At 47.8% G+C, this 20,629-nt stretch overlaps 2 protein-coding genes and 1 long non-coding RNA gene across 9 annotated transcripts in view; 2 read left to right on the forward strand and 1 right to left on the reverse strand.

Annotated features, from left to right (window-relative positions):
* On the reverse strand, nucleotides 1-12,039 carry BRD2 (bromodomain containing 2). Of its 6 annotated transcripts, none has more exons than XM_072833515.1 (14): nucleotides 10,163-10,531; nucleotides 9,958-10,030; nucleotides 7,732-9,041; nucleotides 5,823-6,126; nucleotides 5,080-5,217; nucleotides 4,443-4,581; nucleotides 4,127-4,341; nucleotides 3,660-4,034; nucleotides 3,034-3,162; nucleotides 2,586-2,837; nucleotides 2,204-2,469; nucleotides 1,297-1,601; nucleotides 860-982; nucleotides 1-748 (listed from the first exon to the last, which is right to left on the reverse strand). In XM_072833515.1, exons 3-14 carry the CDS (start codon nucleotides 7,758-7,760, stop codon nucleotides 612-614), a joined length of 2,412 nt encoding a protein of 803 aa, XP_072689616.1. In that variant the 5' UTR covers nucleotides 7,761-9,041; nucleotides 9,958-10,030; nucleotides 10,163-10,531; the 3' UTR covers nucleotides 1-611. The 6 variants fall into 6 exon arrangements, with proteins under 6 accessions (XP_072689616.1, XP_072689618.1, XP_072689615.1 ...); XM_072833517.1 differs by lacking the exons at nucleotides 9,958-10,030; nucleotides 10,163-10,531 and adding exons at nucleotides 5,477-5,568; nucleotides 9,426-9,665; XM_072833514.1 differs by lacking the exons at nucleotides 9,958-10,030; nucleotides 10,163-10,531 and adding an exon at nucleotides 11,589-12,039.
* Nucleotides 11,843-20,629, forward strand: part of LOC140637234 (HLA class II histocompatibility antigen, DM alpha chain) — a 17,194-nt gene continuing 8,407 nt past the window's right edge. The window contains exon 1 of one of the 2 annotated variants that reach the window (XM_072833521.1): nucleotides 11,843-12,071. In XM_072833521.1, the coding sequence (XP_072689622.1) occupies nucleotides 12,029-12,071 (43 nt within the window). In that variant the 5' untranslated portion in view covers nucleotides 11,843-12,028. The remainder of the gene's footprint in view (nucleotides 12,072-20,629) is intronic. The other variant, XM_072833519.1, reaches the window with a different exon arrangement.
* LOC140637237 (uncharacterized) lies at nucleotides 12,090-18,913 on the forward strand. The gene is made up of 2 exons (XR_012034471.1): nucleotides 12,090-12,306; nucleotides 15,557-18,913. It is a non-coding gene; the product is annotated as an uncharacterized lncRNA (long non-coding RNA).

Raw genomic sequence — 20,629 nt, forward strand, 5'->3', positions numbered from 1 at the left:
TTTGAATAATATTTTCTTTATTTACAAGTTAGAATCAACAGACAAAGAAAGACAATCCAAGGGACCAAATGGGGAGATGACTGAAACCCCCAGGGGCCCCAAATGGAGCAGAAGGAAAAGGGAAAACAGAGTAGAAAAAAAAGTCAACGTAAAAAAAGAGCTCCCCCTTCTTCCCTCCCCATGGAGGCCGAGGGGACCATGGCCCCACACCCCTCAGACTTACCTAGCTTAAAATAAATTAGAACAAACAACCTCAAAACAGGGCCTTTACAAGTGAACAGGGCAGCTATGGCCTCAGGTTAACCCTGGATCAGGGCCTTTGCCCACTCTCACCCTGTACCCGTGCCCCGCCCCAGTCATTTCGAATGGGGGCTCTATGCCCAAGAGGTCACTCTCAATGGGGCTGGGAACTCCATCTTAACTTTGTCCATTTAAGTCCCTCCTTCAGTAAATGTCCCTGCACCCCTCCCCCTTGCAGAGCCAGCTCTCCTACAGTGGGAGGGAGGGGGGAGGAGATGAGGAAGTATCACAGCAAAGGGGGGGAAGGGGCGGGGCAGGGTGGTATAAGGGTCCGGTCCTGCGGAGCCTCCTGCCCCATCTGGCCTGGCCCCTTAGCCTGAGTCTGAATCACTGGTGTCTGAAGAAGAGGATGAGGAGGAGGAGGAGCTGGAATCTGAGCTGGAGCTGGAAGCGCTGAGGCGTGACACTGCTACTTGCTGTGTTGACGAGGACTCAGTTTTCTCACTTGCTGCGTAACAAAATTGAAGGGTAAATTGTACAAGTCTGATCTCCGTTTGTCAAGGAAAGAGTCAAGAAAGGGGGATGTGGTAAATCTATAGTACCTTACAGGAATACTTACCTTTCTTGGGGGGCTTTTTGGTGGAATTGAGCTGCCCACTAACATCTTGTAATCGCTTTTCTAGTTCTCGCTTCTTTTCCAAAGCCAGCTCTTCCTTGGTCTTTCCCACAGGTTTCTTAATGGCTAGAAGTAAGAAACACTCCAGGTCTAAGGATTGCCATAAAGTGCCCGTCACCTAGTCACCCTATGCCCCCCCCCCCACACCTTCTGCAATCCTTTGTTTTCCAGTCAGGAGTCTCTCGTGGTTTGTCTTCCTAATTTTCCCCCAGTTTCCCTTCGGCAAAGTTCCTTTCCTGATCAGGAAACCAACAAATCCCCACACCTTCAGAAGTGGACAATCCGGACTGCAAGCATACCCTAGTACCCTCTTCCGCACTGTCCTCAGAATTACTTGAGGATTGCCGGATTAATGTGCTAAAGGGTCATTTCATACTCACTATAGGGCTTTCGAGGTTTCTTTCGTAAGCAGGAAAGGACATATCGCTCAAGCTCTCTAAGCGTGGATGGCTTGAGGGTTTCAAAATCGATCTCAATCTCTTCTGGGTTTGAGTCACGCAAAGAGGGCTCTCTGGCCTGAATTATGTGCACAACTCGACCCAATTTCTCCCCAGGTAATTTGTTGATGTCCAAACTCAACTGTCGCTTTTCATCGTAACTCATGGGTCTGCTTTCTTCCTCCTCTTCTGAATCATAGCCTGTAGGCAGGGCAGGTGGGGCTGTCTTTGTGGCCTTTTTGGGCAGTCTATATAGGCAAAAAATTATCAATTAGGGAAGCATCACTAATCTCTCCCGACACATTCCCAGTATTTAAATCCAGAAGTCTTAATTTCCTGCCAGAGTGAAGCTTCAGTTTTCCCACAAGGGTAATGGTGAGCCAACTAGAGTTGAGATACTAGAATATTCCTCAGGAAAACAGACCTTCTCACATGCCAAGCACTTTACATTTATTTTGGGCTTTGAGAACTAGATGTTGGTATACTGACAGAAACTCATCTTGTTGCTCCCTAAACTACTACTTGTGGAAAACAAGAAAAACTACGCATTTATTGGTGCAGAGAGAAGGAACAAATTAGAAGACAAATCTAGCTAGTCACTAGTTTTCATGTAAATAAAGTTTTATTAGAATAGTTCTAAACCCACGCTTCCATAATATCTATGGCTGCTTTTGCATTATTCCACCAGGGTGGAACTTTGGAACTCTACAGTTCTCAAAATCAGTACTTGTTACCTTGCCAATTAAACATTTGTTGACCTCTGGCTTAGATAAAACTTCACACACACACCCCCCACCCTGAGATTATAATAGCCAAGCTGGTCTCTGCTTCCTACTCTCTTATAACTTACTTGGTGCCACTTCCTCCAGAAGGTCCAAAGCCAGGGGGGCCTAGTGTAGCAGCACTGCCACCCCCACTGCCACTCGCTTTCTTGGACTTCTTGGGCTGAGACGGGCGGGGTGCCCGAGATCCCTTGTCATCTTCATCAACCCCAGCTCGGCCTCGATGCTTCTCTGCCTTCCGTTTCTTCTTTTTCTCTTTTTTTTCTCTCTTCCGCTTTGGCTTGGATATTGGGCCTTGGGACAGGGCAGCCAGTTGTTCATGTACTGCCCTAAGCTGGAGACCAAAAATTCAGAGGTATAATCAGAAAAATAAAGCAGAATAAAAGGAGTAAAAAAGAAATTTTAGGGCAAAATAAACAACTTCACAAAATAAACCGAGTGACAAGATACCTGCTCCTGTAGTTCAGCCAGTCTATGAGCCCTTTCTTCCTCGGAGTCCGAGCTTTCACTCTCCTCTTCTTCCTCCTCCTCCTCTTCGTCTTCTTCCTCGTCTTCTTCAGAAGAGCTCTCACTGCTACTTTCCTCGCTGGAGGACTCTGAAGAGGATTTGGCTAACCCAGGTGGCAAGGCAGTAGAGACTGGTAAAGGCCCTGGTTCCAGTGGTTCATCCGGCATCTTGGCGTAACGGAACTCAAATACATCCTAGGGAAAAAGGCATCCTCAGAACCACACTAGTGAATGGTCCCACGATTACACCCAGCCACCTAGTGTTAAGGTACAGCTCCAATTTACAAACTGTATATACTGGGACAGCCTCACAATAAGGTGGTACAGCAGAGGACAAAAAGCTCCCTACCCCAGACTCATTTGTTCTTCAAATTCCAACTGTGACACTCACCTGTAGCTTTCGTGCCATGGCCACAACATCGTGGTCTGGTGGATTGTACTTATAGCAGTTGGAGAACATAAGCCGCACATCAGCAGCAAACTCCTGTGCATCCCGGTAATCACGATTCTCCATCTTCCGCTGCAGAAGGAGGCAGCATCAGAAGCTGCACAGGCAGGAAGACTCACCTTTCCCTGCCAACCCCAGACACCGCAAGAGTAGCCCTCTCTTGAGAGCACAGTAGGGATGACCTTAAAGATCTATGCTCTGGGGTTCAAGTGTGAAGTCAAAGGAATTTGGGTGGGTTGAAGAAATATCTACGTCTAGAAAAAAAAACCATTTCTAAGTGATAGGGGTGGATGGGTGGCCTATCCTTCCAACCCCTTACTCCCCTAACCCAATTCTCTTAAGTAGCACTTAGACATTAATATTGCTTTGAAAACAAAACTCACCATACAGTTTTCAACTCCCAAAAAAATACTATTATCAAGTACTTAACCTCCTGTCCCGTTGTTTTATAAAAATAAAATACCAAGAATCAAGATCGCCGTGTGCCTGTAAGAAGTCACTGATTGTTTTATTGAACCCAAAGTTCCAATCACTGCCTGAGCATCCCATCTGCCCCATGCAGTGGGTACCTTGACAGTGCTGAGGTCCATGGGGTGCTTAATGATGTCATGGTAGTCATGCAGGCCAAGAGCAGAAGCGTCCACTGGTTTATAGAAAGGCCAGGCATAGGCAGCATGCTTCTTAGAGAGCAACTCTTTCAAAATGCCATTGCAATGTTTTAACTGTTCTGACAGCTTTCCTTTCTTGGAGCTCTGGTGTTGTTGCTGAGAGTCAGGCAAGTCTTTGCGTGGGGGCTTGATGGGGCGGCCACTCTCTCTACGCATAGGGGGAAGACGTGCTGCCTTAGCCTCAAGACTCCCAGGGGGGCTAGCTGGGGAACCAGGAGCCAGGATGGCTGTAGGAGTAGGTGTGGTAGTATCTGCTTTCCGCTTTACGCCTTTTTTCTGTAGAGAAAAATAAGATGTGAGCCTTTTAGGGTCCACCTCATTCAAGACCTTTCCCTTCCCATTGCCCAAAGAAATCCACACATCTGTACCTTGGCAAGGGGCTGGGCTGGGGGAGCTGCAGAGACGGCAAGGAGCTGGGGTCCAGCAGAGTGTAAGGACTTGAGAAGGGGAGAAGAGATGACTGATGGGTGGGGAATGTTGAGGACAGTGGTAGGTATCTCAGGTGGTGGAGTATATAGAGCTGTGTGAGACACAGAAGAAACAGCCGGCACCTGGTGGGCACTGGTGATGCTGCCCTGGAGTGCTGGGGGTGGGGGGGGTGGGGTGGGAGAGAGAAAAAAAAAAGATTAGTTCTGTTATCTTTCCCCATCTTATCTCCATTAGGAAAACTGCGGCTCTTCCTACCTGCTAATTTGGCCCCCTTCTTGTGGCTGTTCTTAGGGATGGTCACCACAAGCTCTTGTTCCTCTTGTGGCATTGATGCCACTTTCTGTAGGAAGATCTTTTCCAATGTTTGTGCCATCAGGACAATATCATCAGTGGGCTACAGGAAACAAAAAGATTCAAATGCCAGTTAAAGGCAGACACATCAGTTTTCTCAAAGGCATTCCTATTCCTAGGTCCAAATACTACTATCACCTCTCCAACTTTGTCATAATTACTAAGAACCACCACACTGGTTGGGCTACTTATCTCCATATCCTCCCAATTGTCCATCAATATGCAGTAAATAATGAAAGTTCAAATCTAAGGGAATGAGATTCTCAAGGAGAATACATTCCGCTCTACTCAGCAAAAATCTCTCTGGAGATTTCTTTTGAGAAACAGGGTCATCATCCCCAAGTATGAAAATGTTCTACTTAAATAACCTTCACCTTCAGATTTCTGAAGCTACATCCCATCACTGTGCTCAGGGGTATCCTTTGGAGCTCAGATTTTCTAGATCCTACCTACTTTGAAAACACCTTCAAACATTATACCAATAAAATAATAACATAAGCACTCTCTCTCCACCTATTAATAAACACATAAAAAAACTCACCTTGTTGTAGATGTAACAATTGGTGAACATGGTGTTAAAATCCTGCATACATTCTGAAGCAGCCCAGTAATAGTTGTTTTCAAGTCTCCTCTTAATGGTACCCATGTCCATAGGCTGTTTTATGATTTTGTGATAATCCTAGAGAAAGAAACGCTAGATCAGTCACTGAAAATGCCAGTTTTCCTAGACAAACTACTGACCCCAGCAAACACACACACACACATACACATCCCCTATGCAAAATATGTATTCCCCTAAACTGCGGCCCCAATTAAACTAAGGACAGAGAAAAAATGGAACGAGATTCTTAACACCCGGTTGGAGGCCCCTATCTATGCCTTTCCCTAACCACCCATCTCCCACCCACTCTGCAAGGTTTCCCATCCTGAAACATTACCTCTGGGGCTGGCTATCCATGGGCTGCATGAGGGAGAGGAAGAAGCTAAGAATTTTGGCCACCGTGGTCCTCTCCCAACCTGGGGTGGGAATCTGTAAAATGGAGCCAGGGCACAAAAGTTAAGGAAGGACACATGGAGGGGGCACAATGAGAGATGCCAAGATAGCAAGCGGTTGGATCAATAATCACAAAGGACCAAGAATCCAGATATCTGGTGGCTACCTGCCCTACAGGAGAGAGATGGGAACTCCCTAGGGGCCGCAGCACCTATACTAAGCAGCCCACCTCCACTCACACACATTCTTCTTCATTCCCAATACCTCCCGACTCCAGTATCCCTACTCACCGGCAGACCCAGTTTGACGGCATCCACAGGCTGCCTAAAGGGCCATGCAAACTGATGTTTCCACAGAGCCTTCATCACCACCTTGTGCAGGTATTGAAGCTGGTTGGTAACCCGTCCTGGCTTTTTGGGATTGGACACCTCCGGGGGTGGTGGGTTGGCAGGGGTCAGTTGTAAAGCTGGCACTGAAGCCATTGTAGGGCTCTCAAATCCCTCATACAACAGAGAGGGCTTCCGAATCCTTTTCCCTGGTGCTGCTGCCTCTGGGCCCAGCCCCAGTAACCCTGCATTCCCCTCCCCAGGGAGCCTGTGAAATGGGAGGCATAATTAGATGTTGTAATTTTATGAAAATCAGTACTGCCACTTATACTACATACTCAATAAATCCAGGTTTTGAATTTGGTGAGAAACAATCAAGCTTACGGAAGTGGATCTTAACCACAGCCAGCATATCCCAACAATCAGTGGAGATTTTGTTCTTGCCCCTCCCCCACTTTTTATTTCCCTATGTTGAGTACACTTATCCAGATTCCGACAAGCTTTACCACTCACTTATTCATTTATTTATTTATTATTTTTTAAATCACTCCTTTAAAAGTAAAGCCCCAAAACAATTTCTCATATAGAATAACAGCAAAGCATCTACGAGCTTTACAGGATGGGACTTAAGCAAAATGGGTGGAGCAAAGAAGCACAAGCCCCAAGCTTCCTCCTCACTAGGGGCTTGGTGGTTGCCATGGTGGTTGAGCCTGAGGGAAACGAGTGAAAAGCGGAACAAAATAGGAAGCAAATTTTACAAAATGCTGATGAGACACCTAAGAATCCATCTGGGCACAAGAGAACACACCATCATCCTCCCCACAAGCTCTGTTTAATTTTTAGTAGAGAATGAATCAGAAACCTAACGGAAAACCTTACCAACATATTTTGAGACAAGGGGGGCATTTGTCAGACTTCAGGGCCTGGAATAATCCAACTGCCAGACCCCAGAAATTACTCGAATTCCTCTCCCTCCTCCAAAAGACTCAAAAATAGACCCGGCCCAGTCCCCAGTCAAGGTCAGCACATTTCAGCTGGATAGTGATGGACCACCCACCACCCCGCCAAAAAAATTACATTAACGGCTCCCACTCTAGCACCAGACTCTGGGAATCGACAGCCAAAGTGGTTCAAACTTACATTCTCTCTACTAGTCACGACCAGGGGTATCCCAGGGCCCAGAACTACAAACACTACATGGGAGATCTCATTGTTTACATCCGCAGAGCTGGACTAAAATCCTTAGCTCCACCCTCCTGCCCCGAATGTAACTCTCAGAGCTATCCAAAACATCCCCTCCAAAGAAAACGCATGCAAACAAATCCTCAACACAACACAAAACTGACTCAGTCATTGAAAGAATACTCAATGACCTAAGCTGGACACACAAACCCATAGACGAAAAGTAATCCCTTTGCCCCACTCTGGCCATCTCCGTCGCCAGTCAGGCTCTATCACCATGGCAACCCTATAAGGTGCTTGATGTGGCCACTCAACACCCTGAAAGACCTATGATAAACCGTTGCTACACACCAGACCCACCACCTGCAGGACCGGCTACCCCACTCAACGTTGTCCTTTCCCATTACATTCCGCCGCCAACCCAGCTCTGTTCGACTAGGTTAGACTGGACCACGGCGAGAAAAGTAACGTATAAATGGACAACCTGTACTCCCTCCATACGCAGTACCTGGCTCTCGACCACCGTTCCAAAACCGTCACCCAACCCCCTCCGCGAGCCCAAAAGCCAACAGTCGCGCCATGGAATAGCAACGAGCCCCGAGTCGGTTCCGTCCTCCCTCCGAACCCGACGCTCCACGTCCCCGTGCCGCAGCCCCCAACATCTTCCCACACGCGGATCGCGAGAACCTACTTGCTGTGGGGAGTCACGTTTTGCAGCATCCTGACCACGGGGAACCGGCGCTGCCCTCAGCCGCGGAAAGTCCGGGTGGCCTCGGTTCCCCTTACCGCCCGCTCCAGCATAACCCGGGAAGTGGGGGGGTGGAGGGCCCCTGCCCTTGGCCCTCCAGTCGACAACTCCCGCCCCCGTCGGGCCGGCACGAAAGCAGTCTTCTCCGCTGCTTCTCGGAGAGCTCCCAGCAGCTTGGCGCGCTCCGCGGGAGGCGGACAGCGAGAAAATGGCGGCGGCCTCAGCAGAGGCGGGCAAGGGGGGACGGACTCCTCAAACACTAGGACGGCCCCCAATCCCGGACACCGTCGTCAATACTGCCCGCTGTTGATCTGCAAGGATCCCCTCTTCCTGCTGGGACTGCCCGCAGCGGACGAGGTCCCGTTTCGATCTCGGATGGAGGCGGATGAACACGAAAAGTGGTTTAGGGAGCCGCCGCCTCCATCTTTGAAATCCTCTTGAGGGCGGAGTAGAGGGGGTGGACAGACTCCGAGGATTGGGCGGGGCCCGAAAAAGGGGAGCGTCGGGGGCTTCTATGGGGTCTGTACTGTCCGCCGGGACCGGTCATAGGCCGAGACGAAGGCCATTTCCAAACGGATGGACGTGGATTGCAATGGCGGCCCCCGACGACTCGAAGGCTATCAGTAGGCAGAATCCTCCAGCTCGTTCTAGAGGATGCTCCACTCCAGCGCGAAATGGCGCCGCCGAGCCCCGCGCCAGCCCTTTATATATAGGCAGGGAGGAGGAGCTTCGCCGCTCATGCGCGCCACCGTGTTCGAGATTTCCCCCACCCCCTCCGCGCGCGCACGCTCGCTCACGCGCGTGAAGAAGCAGAGTCGAAAGGGGCGGAACACCTCTCCGCGGGAGCGTTTCCTATTGGTTCGCTGGAGCGATGACGTCATAGGCTTCATTTCCAAGGTGTCAGTCACTAGGCAGAAGAGTACCGCATAGACCCATAGGGAACCGGCAAACCGCCACATCTCTGAGCCAATTGGCTGCGCTGTGGTTCGACGACTCCAGGAAGAGAGGCTGGCATGGGTGCAGCGACTTCTCCCCGCCTCCCCTTGCAACAAAGTCTTCCCAGGCGTCCAGGCCCGGTGCGACCGGCGACTGCCAAGCCCGGGCAGGTCGTGACATTTGCAGATCCTCCATTGGCCAGGCCGACGGGACTGAAGGGGCCGCGTGGGCGTAGCCAGCCGGGGCCCGCCAGGGTGTGGCCGCAGGACGCCTGGCGGGCGGTGATTCTCGGCGAAGAGGCCGCTGCTGTGAGCAATCTGAAAGGAGGAAGAAGACGCCATCTTAGAAGCCGCGGCCTGCTCTCTGGCGGAGAACTAAGGGCTCCCGAACGTAGCAAAAGGATCTAACGTTCCCGAGCTCCACAATAAAAAATACAGGCCTGCTGCAGTCTAAAAAATCCTTCCCTTTCCCCAGGTCAAATAATCGGAAGACAAAGGCACAAAGAATCCACGGGCTCTCAAAGGCTTAGCTTACCCACAAGACAACCAAGTCTAGGATATTCCCCAAACGCACACCCAAGCACTTCTCCAATCCCTTCACAGTTGCCCATAAAGTATCCGCCTGCTCGGCAAAATCCCAGCAGCCCTAAAGTGAAGGCAAAATCTCCAAACATACCCATTTCTCTGTAAAATGAAACCCACCTCCGCCCCAAACTTCATTCCGGTGTCCGGCTCAGAGCCGAAAAAACAAGTTCTGCGAAGTCCCCTCTGACGAGCTCAGACCTCTTCCCAAGCTCCCGGCCCTCCCCAACCCCGAGGGCAGGCCCGAATCCCCCCTCTTAGGGTCCCTCCGCCTCGGGGGCGGCAGGGCCCCCCATCCCCCCACGAGGGTCCGGAGTCCTCCCCACGGAGCGGCTGGTCCATCGGTCAGCGCCAGGGAGGAGGGCGAGCGGAGGCGGCGGCTGCAGCTCAGATTAACCCTCCCCCTCCTTTCTCTCCCCTCCTCCCCTTCCCCCCGGGCTGTCCGCCTCCGAGGAGGGGCAGGAGCCATTTTGGGAGCTCAGTCTCGCCCCCTCCCCCAACCCACTCACTAACTCTTCCCCACAATTCGGTTACCCGCACAGGGCTAGACTATGTTGGAGTCAAGACCGAGAATGCAAGACCCGGATCTCTCGAGCCGTCTCTGGGCCCCCCGCCCAACCCCCGCACCCCTTCTGGGAGAATTATCCCCAACCTGGGCTTTAGCGGGAGGTCTCCCTCTCCAGCTCCCCTTCTCTGGATACGAAGATAGAAAACTGACTGCATATCTGAGAAAGGAAATTAATGTAAATCAACGAACGTAAGCGCCTCCACCTCCACCCCGGAAAGGCTCGTGAGGGCCTAGGTCCTTGCGCTCCGACCACATCACCCTCCTTTCGCAGGAGCTCTTGAGCCCTAACCTCGGTCACTGCGTCTAAAATGGCCGCCAACCTCACGTCTTCTCGACCAGCCCGGTCGGGCAAACCCTGCGGGGAGAAGTGCACACCGGGAGGGAAGCCTCTTCCCCTAGTACCACCGCGCTCCCCCACGCAGGGACCAGGCTTCGGCCCCACAAGTACATGCGGGATGGCGCGGGTGGCTGCAGTAGGGAGGGCAATGACACAGCAACTTTGCTGAGGCCTGCTCCCCTCCCCCCACCCCTCCCCCTAGTGGCCCAGCCTCCTAAATCTGCAGTTCTCCACCCGAGGCCTCGCAAGTTTGCAGAGGCCCATTAGGGGGGCCGGCCGGGAAGAAAAACTTAGGAGGTCGCGAAAATGCTGGGTCTTTGAAAGCCAAAGGGCAGCCAGACCTTACTCTGGCTTACTTTCCCGCATTCCGGAAAATCACTGCTCCCTGCTCCCTCCCAACCTCCCTTCCCCCCCCCCCCCACCCCACCATGAGTCACAGGGGAGGCTAACAGCTAGTCAGGAATTTGGAAAAGTAACTCTCCTCCTTTTCGTTCCCTCCCCCGCAGTACACAAGGAGAGAACTGTTCAGGAATGGGGGGAGGGGATGGAGGAGGCAGAAGACGCCACCCTGGAGAAACCCGAAACCTTGTGAGCTGTGAAATCATTTCAGGTCCTAAGACTCACTCGCTCCTGTCTGAACCACGCTTTCTACAGCCCTCCCCGCACCCACCTTGGGCTTGGTTTCTGTTCCCAAGCGAACCCCAAGCTTTCAGCCTGTAAGCCCTCCCCGGCCTGGGGTAACACATGCTGAGCCTTCTAAGACCCCGCCGAGGCAACGGTTTGTGCAGAAGGCTCCACAGGCCGTGTCCACGTGAATGCACACAAACTCGATAAGCGACTCGAAGCGTAACCTCCAGCATGCCATGTGGGGACTGCGAGCTTCCTACCGCTGACACAAAAGCACAGAAACGCTCCTTCCGGAGTCTGGGGAGACAGGGAGTGGGCGCCCGGGAACAATCTCAGTTCACAACCTAGGTTGCCCATTCACATCCAAGAGTAGGCGATACGGTCACCACTCCCACTCCTCAGCCCTCTAGGTCACCTCTCTCCTCCGGCCGCCAAAAAGAAACCTCACCTGGCTCCGGACTCCTCTACCCCCAGGGGACGAATGGAATGGGGGGACACACCGCCCCCACGCCCCTTTGCCCTCCAATTGGTACGGAGGCACGAGGTTGGCCATTCCCCTCCCCCATCTGAGGGGCCCTCTCCCGCTCGCCCCCCCTTCACGCTCCCATTGGCTGTAAACTGTTTGAAGGACAAACCCTCCCACCCTCAGGTTCTTCTCTGAACCCCAAGAATTATCCCCCGGACTCCCCACCATTGGTTAAGCTTCTAAATAACTAGCAACATCCCCGCCCCCCCAAGGGCCCCTTCTCACCTGGAACCTGGAATCTTCCAGGGGGGAGCCAACGTTCCCCTCGGCTTGGTGCGGGGGGAGGGGGGGAAGAGGACGTAATCCGGGGTGTCACCCCCCCGGGACACCGAAGCTGTGTTGGGGGAGGGGGCGTAACCCCCCGCCCCTCCCTTCCCGAGTGAGCTGGGGGGGTGGGGAGATCGTCGGGGCTGCGCCGCCACGTCAGCAACACTCAGATTGGCTGACCCGGGTCACGTGCCAGCCGTCCCTTTCCCCCCCCCCCACGAGGAACAGTTTTCCGAAGGTTTCTGGGGGTCGCGCAAGAGGCCAAAGAGGCTGCATGGCCCTGACCTATCTCCAGAGAGCCGGGGCGCTCTAATGCCGCTGCTTCTCCACATCCCCGGCTTCCTATCCCGCTGTCGTCGACCCCGTCCCCCCCACTAGCCTCTCCGTACGGGCTCAGCATGGCTGCCACAGCCCGAGAACGTGCACTGCGCAGGCGCAAGGGTGAGCTCCGATTGGGGGAGGGGAAAGGAGCATTGGAGTCGGCGGGGGAGCGCAACAGAGCGCATGCGTCCGGAGGCACGGCCGCTCCCTCGCTGGGCCTGAGAGCGCGCGCAGTGGGTGGGGCGGAAGCGGGCGCGACGCGCTTATCTCTGGTCTGAGCGGCCCCTCCTCCCTCAGTATCGGTGGCCTCACCGTTCGCCGGGGGGCAGCCTGCTTTGGTTCCTCTTACCCAGGTGTAAGTCGCCGCTTGGTTCGCGCTGTACAGTCTAGAAAAAACGCGCGCCTCGAAGCTCTTGTCAGTGAGGGAGGGGATGTGAGGGCTTGCAGGGTGGGGCCTTCCCCTGGTGTAGTTCGACAAAGGGAAAGGGGGTTTATCACCTTCCTGGTGCCGCGGGCGGGAAATGAGCTGAGAACGGTAGATGGGGGCGTTTTTTCCGGCATCTTTGTCTTAAGCAGCCTTACAGCCTCTTACTTCCCCTGAACCTACCTAGACTTACTTCATCGCTTCACTGACGCCTGCCAGCCTCGACTCATTCCTTCCACAAAATTTAGAGCCTTCTGATCACTTTCACTTCTTTACTGATCTCGTGCTCTATTTCATTTAAAACTACTTTTTCCTGAGGCTTCGCCCTCTGTTCTATAAATGTTAAATCAATCTCATAAAAATTAAGGATATTATGGTGATTCTATTGCCACCTAAAGCAAACATTTTACTTGTTTATAGCCAGTAATCTCTCCCTTGACCCTCAGTGTATGGGTTCAAATCCTCACTGTAGTTCATAACCTCTATTCCCCACCAAAAGAACAGAACAGAAGAGCCAATCTGCGGGAGGACTCGGGATTTTCCATCTCCGTCCTATAAACTGGGCCTTGCCTGTAACCCTTTAGTATTGTACTAGAAATCCTCTCTTGGATGTAAGGGAATTCCTTTTCTTTAGACCTGGTCAACTTTAGCCTGTCACTCTAAAGCTATCCTCCATTTCGTTCCCATTAGTATTTTAAACTTTCCTCCTGTATTGGTTTGCCAGCCTCAAAAAAGGAAAACCCTACCAATACTGTGTTCCTTTGTAGACTATTTACTCTGAGCTATCCTGCACAGTCAAGACCTGAAAATATCATCTAAATTTTTCTAAGCCCCATTCCCACTCTTCAGTCCATTTCTTCCATTATTGAAAGTGTTCTGGCAGATGTCACCAAGGACCTGATTGGCAGTCACGATGAACTTTTCAGTTCTCAGCTTACTTGACCTCTGAAACATTAGACATTTGATCATATTTTCTTCCTGAAATTCTCTACACCCTTGATTTCTGTGGTCATTCCTTTTTTTTTAAAGATTTATTTATTTGACAGAGCACAAACCTGGAAAGCAGGAGAGGGAGAAGCAGGCTCCCTGCAGAGCAGGGACTACAGCCTGGATCCCAGGACCTGGGATCAAGACCTGAGCTGAAGGCAGAAGCTTAACCAACTGAGCCACCCAGATGCCCCTTCTGTGGCCATTCTCACCTGTTTCTTTTCCTGCTTGTCCAACTGCTCATTTCTTTTGTGGACTCTAGCTTCTTCTAATGGGTTGATGATGTTTGTCAGGATTTTTGCCTTAGTTTGCTTCTAGTTCTGTTCATCTTCTCTAATCTCACTCAGTGGCTCTAAGCCTCTTAAACGTGTGTCTTTACACATGCTGAGCCTTAAGTTCAAAAGATTTGTCGGAGTTAAACTTGGAACTAAATATTACCTCTTGATTAACTCTCGGGCACTTAAACCAGTTTAAAATTGATGCAGTCTATGCATGCTAGATCTGCTTCTGTATTACCTTGGTTAATTGCAGCTATTCAGTCACAAAGCCTGGAATCTAGGAACCCATTCTTGGGTTCTTCCCCCACACACACACAACTTTATACCCACAAAACTTACTATTTTGCCTCTTAAGTATTTACTGAATCACATTCTGTCATAGTCCTATCACCTGAGCTACATCAACAGCTTCCCAACTGATTTCCCTCTCTCTAAAGCTGTATTGTCCAGTATAGTGGCCACTAGGCGCATGTTGCTATTTAAATTAATATTAAATTCTGAAGTTCCTCAGTAGCACTAGTCACATTTCAAGTTCTCATTAGCCACATGTGGTTAGTGGCTGTCATATTGGACAGCAGGAGTGATAGAACATTTCCATTATTGCAGAAAGTTCTATTCAACAGTACTGCTTTAGATTTTCTTCCCTGCCTCTGCCACAATACTGCCAGGACTGAGCTTTCTGAAACACAGCTCTGGCCATATGCTACTGCTTAAATCCTGTATTAATTCCTTATTGCCTGTGTGATAAAGCCCAAATGCCTATGCTTGCCAGAAAGTCCTGTCTAGTTTTGTGTGTGGCCACTTTCCCTTGGGCCCTATGTTCCAGCCATAATGAACTGTTCCCCAGACAGACCATTTTGGTTTATACCTCTGTATTTTACACATACTGCTCTCTTATACGGAATAAACTTCTCCAATCAATCAAAGCCCCAAATCCATCATCTAAAAAGCCTACTTTTGCCTCCCAAATTGAGCTGACTGCTCATTCCTTGGTGTCCCTTCCTTTTATGATTGCACCTTTCATAGTGAGTGGTGTTTATGTGATTACATGTTTCATTACTAGACTTTGATCTTGAGAACACGGTCATATTGTTGTTGTTGTTGTTTGTTTTTTTTTTAGATTTTATTTATTCATGAGAGACACAGAGAGAGGCAAAGACACAGGCAGAGGGAGAAGCAGGTCCCATGCAGGGAGTCCAACGCGGGACGCGGATCCCAGGACCCCAGGATCACGCCCTGGGCCAAAGGCAGGCGCCAAACCTCTGAGCTACCCAGGGATCCCCATATTGTATTCTTTTTAAAAAAAATATTCACAGCTCTTGGCAGAGTAACTGGTCAATGTGAGGTGCTCACAAAGTGAGCAAATGTTGAAGGGAATGAATACTTAAGTATGTGACTTAGATGAAATTGTAATGTATGTTTATGGGGCATCATTCATAGTATTGGGGAAATAATCATTGTAAGTCATCATTTCTGTCAAGTATATAATTGAGACATTGGAATGGTGTGAGGAAAGACAGAAGCAGAACAGCACAGGCCATCTTCACGGAGAGCAGAGCACTCCAGTCTGGCCAGAATAGGATATAAGCCATAAGAGGTAAAGCAAGAGAAGAGAAGATTGGAAGATAAATTTATCTGAGGCAGTGTTGTAAAAAGATTTCTAGTGCCATTAAGCTTGGACTAGCTGGGGAGTCATTTGAGCAATTCCTTGACCCATGTTATGTCGTTAGATAAGAACCCTGTCTTCATATTCGCAGTAGCTAGCATGATACCTGTTAATAAACACCGAATACAAATGTCGGGTTGAAAGGAGATGAGACCGGTGATAGCTCACATTTGTTGAATACTTGAAATGTGTTTGGGGCTGTTATAAGTGCTTTACATGTATTTTTTTTTCTTTTTAAAAATTTATTTAGGGATCCCTGGGTGGTGCAGCAGTTTGGCGCCTGCCTTTGGCCCAGGGCACGATCCTGGAGACCGGGAATCGAATCCCACGTCAGGCTCCCGGTGCATGGAGCCTGCTTCTCCCTCTGCCTATGTCTCTGCCTCTCTCTCCCTCTCTCTCTGTATGACTATCATAAATAAATTTAAAAAAATGTTTTAAAAAATTTATTTATTTATTTAGAACACTTGTAGGGGTGGGAGATGAGAGGGAGAGAAAATCTCAAGCAGACTCTGCTGAGCACGAGCCCAATGAAGGCTAGGTCTCATGGCCCTGAGATCATAACCTGAGCCAAAGCCAAGAGTCTGAAATTTAACCAACTGAACTACTCAGGTGCCCCAGTGCTGTTATATGTATTAACTCTTTTAATTCCTTTCTTATAACCTTATGAAGTAGATGCTATTATTATCATCCCCATTTTTCAAATGAAGCAATTGAAGCAATAGATGTTAAATAATTTACTTGTGGTCACACTTTTAGTAAGTGATCTTAAGCTGGGATGTGAACCCAAGTAGTCTGCCCATGGATGATCTGTTTTTCTGGTTGCTAAACACAGCAGGTAGTTTAAGATCTAGGACTAAAGTTGAGAAAAAAGATCAGGGGAGGTAGATTTGGGAGTCATCTTTGAATTGATGTTTGATTCAGTCATGCAGGTAGATGAGATTTATAAGGAAGTATAAAATAGAATTTAGTTTTGAGTCGAAGATTGAACTTTGGGTTAGATCCTTATTCAGGGAACAGAATAGGAAGTAGAACCAATGGAAGAGTATTAAACAAGAAAGAAAAGCAAAATTACATAATATGAAGATGCCAGAACAAGACAAGGCCTCAGTAAGGGCTTCATGTTTGTTGAATAAATGACTAATCAGGAGTTGTGCTTGTTTGTGCCATAGACTTCTTTGACAGTCTGCTAGAGCCTTAGGACCTTGTTTGACAATACCATTTGTAAACGTATAAATAAAACACATAATTATCAGAATTATGTTTAAAGAAGTGTGTGATGATCCAGTAATATGTGCTTCCATGTTAATATAATACATGTGGTTCTTAAGTAACAAATAAAATGATTTATTGGCAAGTCTAACAACTTATTAAATTATAGAGATATTTTGAGATATCTGTATGTGACATGAAAATATTAATTGATTTCTATTGATGAAAACATTGCAGGTACTGCTAGTACTACAAAGATTTGCTTTCTACATTCCTAAACTTAAATTTCAGTTTGATGTTATTGGAAATAAAAGTGACTTTAAAAAATTCCATCCACGTTCATGACCCCTGAATTTTGTGGCTTGTGGAACTGCAAGTTAAGAACCTTGTTCTGATTGAATGAGAAAGTGATATTCTGCAGACAAAGAAGGAAAACTCATGGGTTGGTAATTGGGGGTCATTACTGATATTGAGAGCAGTTTCTGTAAGCTGGGGATAGAATACAGAGCATGGGGATCCCTGGGTGGCGCAGCGGTTTGGCGCCTGCCTTTGGCCCAGGGCGCGATCCTGGAGACCCGGGATCGATTCCCACATCAGGCTCCCGGTGCATGGAGCCTGCTTCTCTCTCTGCCTGTGTCTCTGCCCTCTCTTTCTCTCTCTGTGACTATCATAAAAAAAAAAAAAAAAAAAAAAAAAAAAAAAAAAAAAGAATACAGAGCATGGGCAACCTGAAAACCCAGGCCAAGTAATCCAGACTGAATATAGTAGAAAGAAGGGAACTATTTAACTTTTCTAAGAGGAGAAGTGAAAGCTACCTTTATAGGGAGATCTATTTGGCAACAGGATGCACCATGGATTGGGTTCGGAGAGACTGGAGGTAGGTCAGCTAGCATGCATTCACATGTGAGATGAGAAGGAATAAAGTAGTTGCAATCTCAGGACTATCTATGCTTAGAAGGGGGCTCAAGCCTCCCTGTGGTCCACAAGGTCCCACGTGGTCTTGCTTCTGCCCGACTCTGGCCTCATCTACCATCTTCTACTTGCTGATTATACTCCAGCCGCACTGATCTTTCACTTCCTTGAAGGAGCTAGCTAGTCTCTTGCCTGTCTTCATGGCTTACGCTACTGCTGTTCCCTCCAAGAGGAGCATTCTTCCCACTCTGCCTAACTCCTACTCACCCTTCAGATCTCATCTCCGTATCATTAGGTTCCCCATTCCAGTTAGTCTAACAGATCTCAGTTTTTTTCCCTTCCTTTTATAATTTGCATTTTTAGATTTGTTTAATATCTCTATTTTCACTAGATTATAAGTGTGATGATGGTAGGTGTCTGGTGTCCAGCATCCTGCCAGGCAGATAGAAGGTGGTCAATACATACTTGCTAAATAAATAAATAAACAAACAAACCTCTTTGAGCCATGGTTTTCTTATTTATATATGGAATAATAAATTCCAACCTTGTAGTTGACAGAGTTGCTACATCCTAATAAAGTAGCTAAAAGAAAGAATGAACATTCATTCGTGGATGTGAAGAGATATTGAGCTGGGAATGAGGGTAAATGGGAGATGGATGACTAGGTTCACTCTCTGAAACAGGAGGTGGAAGGGAGTAGGAAGAAAATGGCAGTTGGCATGTAGCTTGGGAAGGACCTAGAATGGAATGGGAAGAGTGTGGAGAATGGTGGGTTGCACAGGGAAGGCAGTGGAGGTGAAAGTATTTGCAGGGTAGCCTATAGGCATGACTGGTAAGACCTACTGTTGACTGTTTGAAGGGATTGTCTATCATTCATCTAATGCTTGAGGGCTCTTTAGTCTCGGTTTCATCATCTTCAGTAACACCACACATTCATCCAGTGAACAGTTACTTGTTGGTGTATCTTCTTGGTGGATGCTAAGAGTGTGAAAAAAAAAGAATAGGACATGGTTCCTTAAGGATCTTGCAGTGAGGGTGAGATGACTGTGAAGCACATATATAGAGAGAGTAGTACAAGAAAAATGATGGTAATGGCAGGCACAGGGAGCTGTGGCAGCATACAGAAGAAGCCACTAATCCCTGTTCCAGGTTCCAAGGCTTCCTGAGGGAAGTGAGATTTCATCTCAAAGGACATACAGACATAGGTTAAATGGAGTTCAGGTCATTAAGGATCATACTAAGGAAGCAGATTACAATCATTGAAGGTTTTTGTACCAAAGTATGATGTGATGAAATATGCATAATAAAAAGATTCCTTTGGCAGCACTAGAAAATAAGAATGGAGACAGATCAAGAAGAAGAAAGTTAAAGTAATCCAGGGAAAAGCAAACAAATCAATGAAGGCCTGAGCCAGTGGGAATGGGAAGAAAAGAGGACAGATGCAAGAGATATTAACAAGGTAGAATTGATAGGACTTGCTAAACAATTGGATGAGAAGATTTGAGGAAGATGAAGTGGTCAAGGTTGACTCATAGATTTGTGGCTTAGATGATTGATTGGATAGTCAAGTTATTTACTGAGGTCTTGAATATAGGAGTTGGAACTTGTTGGGAAGGAGGGTAATGAGCTTAGTTTTGTAAATTTTGAGATGGAAGGGTATTCAAGATTGTAATTGCTAGACTTCATTTGCCTATTAGAATTCTTTATTGAACCATCAACAGAGGTTTTTGAGACCTAATGTAAATGACCTAGATGGCTCAGATGGTTAAACATCTGCTGTGGCTCAGGTCATGATCTCCAGATCCTGGGATCAAGTCCCCCCCCACCCCCCCACATTAGGCTCCTTGCTCAGCGGGGAGTCTCCTCTTCCCTCTCTTCTGCCTCTCCCCTCTGCTTGCTCATTCTCTCTCTCCCCCTCCCTCTCTTTCTCTCTCTCAAATAAATAAAATCTTAAAAAAAAAAAAGAAAGAAAAAACTTGTCAATACTTTTGAAATGAATGCAGTTTGGAAATCATAACACACTGCTTTTCATTTAGAATTTAGACATTTTTGAAGATCACTGGGGAAAAATGAGCACAGACTGGTTTAAATGAAATTAAACAATTGTTTTTAATTTGGTTGGTTGTGGTAATAGTATTGTATTCTGTTAAAAGAAAAGTTATCTGAGAAATATAATGGCAGAATTTGTTTAAAATAGCCCAGAAAAGGAAAAAAAAAAAAAAAAAAAAAAAAAGGACATGGAACAGAATAGATGAAACAAGAATGGAAGAGTTTTAGAAGGTTGAAGCTCATGAGAGTAAAATGAGGATTTATTATATTCTCTTTTATGTTTGTTTGAAATTTTTAAAAAAAGTTTTCACTTATTTAGAGATAGAGGTGGGAGGACAGCAGAGGGAGGAGCAGAGAGAGAGGGACAAGCAGACTCTGCTGAGCGCAGAGCCTGACACAGGGTTCCATCCTATGACCCTGAGATCGTGACCTAAGCTGAAAAGAAGAGTCAGATGCTTAACCAACTGAGCACTTAGGCGCCCCTGTTTGAAATTTTTCACCATAAAATTAAAAATATATATATTTTAGTCATAGATCTAAAAGAAATCAATTAGTGGAATGTAAAATTTTTATTATTACTAAGTCAGCACTGAATCATATTATGAGTATGTTTCGAATTTGTGCCAAGACTTGTGACAGACCAGAGATCAAGTGGAAGACATATATCACTCAGGCAGTTAGTTGGAAAATGCTATCTGAGCATTAATACACAGATTTAACCTTGTGTTAATGTCTCAGATGATGTCATGCAATTGTCCAGCATGTCATCTGTTGAAGATAGCGTATTGAGGTGGTTTTTGGTTCATGATGATTCTCCCTTCTCTGGGAATAACTGTGATACATAGGGGTGATATTGTGCCTGGCCACAGCTAATTGATCCAGAGATACACACTAATACAAGCTGAGCCAATCAGATCATCTCTCCCAGCAATGTGAAACTTGGGAGATGGTGGCTGGAGGTCTTTAAGGGTGAGGCGTAATTAACAGCAGCTCAGCTCTTGCTGCTAAGACCCCTGAGGCTTTCCTTCCTGAGGCTAGCTTATTCCATTCTTCTTTTGATTTTATGAATTTAGCTCAGTATCCTTCCAGTAAATTGCCATTTTAAAAGTTAAGTTAGCCAGAATTGGTGTCTATTGCCTACATCTCGAAGAGT

The sequence above is a fragment of the Canis lupus genome, chromosome 7 (assembly GCF_048164855.1).
Source record: "Canis lupus baileyi chromosome 7, mCanLup2.hap1, whole genome shotgun sequence".
In the NCBI taxonomy this organism is placed as follows: domain Eukaryota; kingdom Metazoa; phylum Chordata; class Mammalia; order Carnivora; family Canidae; genus Canis; species Canis lupus.

Coding starts and splice junctions, on each gene's coding strand:
- BRD2 (XM_072833514.1), bottom strand. CDS start 7,760: ATGCTGCAAAACGTGACTCCCCACAGCAA. Junction 6,127..7,731: donor AACGTGACTCCCCACAGCAA/GTAGGTTCTCGC, acceptor CCCATTTCACAG/GCTCCCTGGGGAGGGGAATG. Junction 4,342..4,442: donor GAAGGGGGCCAAATTAGCAG/GTAGGAAGAGCC, acceptor CCCCACCCCCAG/CACTCCAGGGCAGCATCACC.